At 38.9% G+C, this 5,999-nt stretch overlaps 1 protein-coding gene across 1 annotated transcript in view; it reads right to left on the bottom strand.

The window, feature by feature from the left end:
• MKLN1 (muskelin 1, intracellular mediator containing kelch motifs) overlaps window positions 1-5,999 on the bottom strand; it is a 98,252-nt gene that overhangs the window by 26,539 nt on the left and 65,714 nt on the right. The window contains exons 10-11 of the mRNA XM_009882969.1: window positions 2,798-3,010; window positions 759-980 (exon numbers count right to left, since the gene is read on the bottom strand). Of these exons, the coding sequence (XP_009881271.1) occupies window positions 759-980; window positions 2,798-3,010 (435 nt within the window). The remainder of the gene's footprint in view (window positions 1-758; window positions 981-2,797; window positions 3,011-5,999) is intronic.

Genomic DNA, 5,999 nt, shown 5'->3' with positions numbered 1-5,999 from the left:
AAACTCAGTAAATTGTTCGAACTGGTCAGTTTTCAATCGAGGGTATCAGTAAACGCTTGAATACCACAATATTAATTTTAATTCTCTTCCTCCCCACCCCCAAGTCAGAGCTTAATGTCAGCAAAACACCTCGCAGTTCCCGTGTTCTGCACTTAAGCAAACGTGGTTGATAAGCACAACTGAAAAAAATCACTACATAGCCCTCTCTCCCCACATCCCTCTGCCTTTCCATCAGTTTCTGGATGAAGAGCCCACAATTCCATCTGTGCCCAGCTGTTAACAGCTGCTCAAGACAAGCAGCAGCTTAAGACAGAGGAATATGAGACCTGTGCATCTCAATACAGACCCAGTAAGCCCCTGCATTAGCCAACTTTACCATTCGAGTAACCATGCTGGGTATTTACTAGACCAGAAGGTCCTAAAATGCTCTACCAGCTCTAAAAGAAAAACTCTCTTCAGATCAAGTTGTAACATAGCCTCTAGGTCTTACCATTATCTGATCAAAATCAACTATTTAAAGTTCACCTTGCTTTTTACTTGCAATTTTATTCAGTTGAAGTCATGAAAGCTCCAAGACTTGAATTAATACCACCTGCACTTACCAAAGAAGCATCAGAATGTCAGCAAACATAAAATCAAGTGAGACAACACACCACTTGGGAGATTAAAGAGCTTCAAACTCACAAAAAAAAAAATCAAAACCAGATGTTCTCCCTAAAGTCAGGCATCACGAATCAAAGTATGGTGCAGATACTTACAGAATGGAACAACATACAGTGTCCTATTCGGGACTGGATATCCTCAGGTCCAGCATTACAGGAATCCTCTCTCAAAAGTTTCCATGTCTGACACTGGCAGTCGAAAGCAAACAACCCACTGAACTGCGGTTCACTGGCTCTGCTGTCATCAACACTGCCGTTGCAGGTCAGAATTCTGCCTCCGAAGGTATATATCATGTGTTTTTCAGAATCCATACACATCTGTAAAAAAAAGAGAAGTAGTTTTAAGCCAGCACATTAAGACTTGAAAGTGCTAAAATGTAAGATTAAACATCCCTCCCCTACAAGTGATACCTAGTAAGACAGTACTCCACACATGTCCTGAGCCTCTAACAAGCAGAAAAGAATACATGTGTCTTCATGGTTGACAGGTATTAATCTCAGAAAACAGTCCTTTATTTAAAAGGTGAGTCTAATTTTAACTTGCTTATTTAATAAGAAAGAAAGAAAAAAATGCTACATGCACCCTTCATCATGTAAAAAAACTTGCCTCTAGCTGCTGATTTTAGGGGGGGAAAAAAAAAAAGTTTCTCACCAGGATCCACAGCCAATTCTGTCAAAGTTAGCAGAATATCACCTTTCACAATGGCTACACAAGGCAAAAATTCAAAAATTGATGCTAAATTTACTGTCCGCCATTCAACCCATCCAAAACTGTCCTGCAGTTTGTTACTCAGATTCCATTCCAAGCATATATTTACTGTTACCCCCATTACTTCTTCATAAAGTAGGGCCATAACCTGGCCAAGGATTTTTGATGAGACTGCAGCAGAAATATATTTATCCTCAGAGCCTGAATTCACATTATGGTACACAAGAGATGCACCGCAGTACAAATCAAACAAAACTCCCTGACTCCAGATGATATTTTCAGACACAGTGCAACACAGTGTTGCAAAACACCAAGGGGGGCGGAGGGAACAACCACAGACAAGATTACAGAAAGATAGAGATGCTACTCAGCAAAGCCTACACAAAACACTTCTAGTGCAGCACATTTTTGTGAAGGTTAAACAAAAAATGCTATCGCAGTAGGTACAGAGGGAGAGAAGAGGAAGAGCTGCAGATTGATAAAGAATTCAGGGAGGACGTTCTTTCCTAAGAGACAGCAGGGGAAAAAAGAGACAACATCTCTGATGTAGGCAAACGAGGTACCTAGCATAGCCCTGCCAGCTGACAATTTACTTTTGCTTTTTCCCCCAACACCTGGGAGACTGGTATTCGTTATTAATAGAACAGAAAGACTGATTGGGTTTTGTTCTGCAGACAACACGTATCTTTCCTTTTCAGTGTCAGCAGAAACACACATTGTGCTGGCAAACAGCAGCTTTGATTACAAAACAGCTAGAACCAATAAAATCAGTTCTAGGGCTGTGTCAAAAATGAGTACTGATGTGCTATTTCTCAGTCACGCTTTACAAAAATCAATTAAGAACAAAATACCTTTTCAAAGCACACAAAAGCCGTTAAACACAAGTAAAAAAGTATTCAGTTTGAACACATGGAAAGGCGTGGCTTTTAAAAAAAATTATTAGCCACTCCTTTCACGTGTTTCATTGTCTACAAAGCAAGCATTTTCTGTAAATTTTAGAAGATAACCAGTTCTGAAAGAATCCTGATCCTCTTGGCATCATTTCAGCAGCTTGCTTATAGTATTCTTCTGAAGGTATCATACACAGCTTTGCAAGGTGTTCCCCAACGCCCTCTGAGCAGGCAGATCTGCAAACCCAGCTCAACGAGACCGATTAAAAACAGATGAACTGCGCTTTGAGCTTTAATAAAATGTGTCTTAATAAAATGAATTAGTTTGCAAAGGTTTTTATGGTTCTTCTGACTCGTTTGATTAGAATACCAGCAGTCAGTGGCATCAGACAACAATGCTATTAGAATTTAATTGAGTGCAGATGGCAGCCTTCCTCCTCACTGCTATGTTACCTGGTGCAGCACTTCCAAATCGCAGGAGGCTATGATGAAAATTGATTAGCAAACATTGAGAACTTGTACTAAGTGTAGCTGACCTGATGATCAAACACCAGCTTTGGACCTCCATCCGCTGCAGTGTCTTCACTTAGTAACATCCATGTGTTTGTGTCAATGTCATAGCGATAAAAGTCACTTTTCAGAGATTTGCTGTTCCTCACAGAGGAATCCAGATAGCGTCCCAGCGTGTAGATCTGCCGTCGTTGAATGTCAATGCACATCTTGTGACAGGATCTGGCACTAGGACCACTCTAATGAAGAAAACAACCACAAAAATAAAGAGAATAATGAATTTAATATTGCTCCAGGTAGGTCACTGCACACTCACTAAGGGCAAATAAGCACTGTCAGCAACTGGAAATCTTTCGAGAATTCAAGAAAATCTGCTTGTAATCAGAAAAATACAGGACTAATATACAAGTATCTATACAACAGGACATTCCATAACTTTTGTCCTTTAGAAAGACACCAGGAGAAACCTTAATGCATTTTTTTTTTTTTTTTTTTACAACAAACTTATGCCTTGAAGCCTTTTTGTAAGATTCCTTAGAAAACAGACTGTTTCCTCCAGAAGTGATTCTCAGAGGCGTGTGAAAGCTACTTGATCTTTTAAAATAACAGAAGTTGATGCACATGAGAGGCAAATTAAGATGTCACAGCCTATAAATAACTACATAGGAAGAAGATTAAGAAGTGCTCTATTACAAGAGCCTCTGTTTTATTAATAGGCTGTTTTCTAACAGATCATAACCAGACACTCCCACAAGCAATCATATCCCGTAATGGGTCTTTGAAGGTAACAAAAACACTCCCCGTCCTTCACAAATAGATATGACCATTCCAGCCTCCAACTATGAGAAAGTTTCCCACGGTAAGTAATACTGCTGTGAGTTATGATCTTCAAGAGTAACACAGAGGGTCCCTGTTAAATTATTAAGTGCTTATCCATCCAGGAGTGCTCAAGTTAAATCAGAGAGTAATTTATTCAATGACATTACAACGATGCCACGCAGCACCGGGCAGTATCCTTTCTGCTTCCCAAATCTAACTGAGAGCCTTCATCCACTCATCTTGAAACATGACTGATATTCTCGTAATCTAAAATACTAGAAATCAAGGTTTGCGAAGCCTTATTTGCAAAATATCAGACAAAAGAAAAAACTGGCATCATGCTTACAGACAAATTCTATAGTTTATTCGGCCTTTGCTTGTATAATTTTGGCACTTCATAAATGAGGATGCTAAAACGAGGCTGGCTAGCTAACTTTAAGAGTCTGGAAACCAACATGAAAACTGGTAAGATTTCAAGTGACAAAGAAAGGTAAGATGTACAGAAGACTAAACTATGAAAGACAAAAAATACCTGTTAAAATATGTTTAAAAATAAAGATGATGCAAGTAGGCAAAGATGTAGCAAATCACCATTTATTAGAAGACTTACAGTTAAAGAAAAGCAGTCATGCTACACCAAATAATCAGCACAACATTTGCTCCGTGTGCTACCAAATACCACCTTACGGAAAAAAAATCTTCATAATTGTACCGTTTCATGTAAAAAATTCTACTGAAATTGTTGCTGAAACTTAAAATATGCTGATGGAATCCACTTCACTAAATTGGATAAAATATGAAAGGAAGCATTACATCTTTGTAGTCAAAAGACTTTACCACTCACATTACAGAATTCAATTTCTTGATTAAACAACAGTTACAGGAAACTGTTTACAGTAACTCAAATGACAATCTGAAGAGGCGAACTGAATTGTTCATATTTTGTAAATATGAAGCATTATGTCGACAATGATTACAGCTTTGAGGATTAGTTACTTCATGGTAATTAAGATAATTTTCTTTTCTGAGAAAAGTACTGATAGAAGTGAAATATTAGCATACATCCTGAAATGCAGCAAAAGTTCATTCGCTTCCTTTGGTCTGACAGAGAAGGCAGCAACATACTTTACCTTGTTCCTAGAAAACACAAAATAGCACCTTCCAAAGGACCCCGTTCCAAACACAAAGGGGAATTTCTTTGCATGAAAAGTACCAATTTGTGTATTCACAAAGGTTGCCCCGATTCACAAGAAAGTAACGCCAGAAGACAAAATCCATCTCTAGTTACGCAGATGGGACATTTAAGGATATGCCATTGTTCCTCTGCCAAAGAGCACATAATTGCCTTGACACAGCTGTCGTTTAGATGAAATGTTAAGACCTACCTGTGCTTCCTGACTTTCTCCTCTTTGTCAGGTCATCACAGTTCTTTAATACAAGCCGCTGGTTTAAGTATCTTTCCCCATTCCCCCACCTCTATATGTTCTATGGACTAAAGTAAATCCTACCAAATTTGCTCAAATAATGCCTTTGGCACCTTCAGGAATAAATCTCCAATTTAGCAATTTCCAGACCTGCCTTGCCTTGAAGAGCTACATCGTCAATTGAAATTTGTCTGAGTGCAGACATGAGGCTGAGAGACTTCGCACCCACAGTACCAGTTTCAAGCCATTGGCATCAACAGTACAGGTACTACACTGGCTAAGTATAGAACATAAAAATTTCAACTCCTAAGGCTATGTTAAAACGAGAAAAGAATTCAGGAAAAATATCTTTTCTTGAATTATGTACTGGTCACATCTCACATAGTAATATCTGCCTTTTTGAAGGGCTACTAAAGGTTTTAAGTTTGATCATTTCATCTATACAGGCACAGAAACTTCATCACCTCAAGCTCACTTACAAACTTCAACTCCCCCAGAGTGGCAGAGCCTGCCACAGCATGAACTCTCTCTTATAATAAAGAAAACTTCATCCAATTCACAATCTTTTCTCAAAGAAAACTGGAGTTATTCCTGCATGCCATTTATAAGATCACATGGGACCTGTCGTAAGTTTCCAATTTAGTCTATATATTTACCAATATGAGTAAATAGCTTCATTAAACAGTGGTACACACTGGTTTGACATTTGAGGTAGAAGAGGGGAAAGGCCTAAATCTGTGTTCACTTAAGGGCTGCTCAATTTGACTACAGAAGTCCTTGTAGTATGTATATACCTCAAAGGGGGACACAAAGTCCATTTAAAAGACAGATATGGGCAGACACTGAAAATGAATAAAACGCTTCAAGGCACATGTGGTTAAGTGAATCAAGAGCCTGTGGGCGGTTGCGAATGTTCATCCAAAGACGTGTACTTCACGCGGTTACAATAGCGAGCCTGTTGTTTAGACAAAGAACACACTGCCAC

The sequence above is a fragment of the Charadrius vociferus genome, unplaced genomic scaffold (genome assembly GCF_000708025.1).
Source record: "Charadrius vociferus isolate BGI_N301 unplaced genomic scaffold, ASM70802v2 scaffold32, whole genome shotgun sequence".
NCBI classification, from domain to species: domain Eukaryota; kingdom Metazoa; phylum Chordata; class Aves; order Charadriiformes; family Charadriidae; genus Charadrius; species Charadrius vociferus.
The sequence above is the reverse complement of the archived record's forward strand: the minus strand, read 5'-3'. Positions and strand labels throughout refer to the sequence as shown.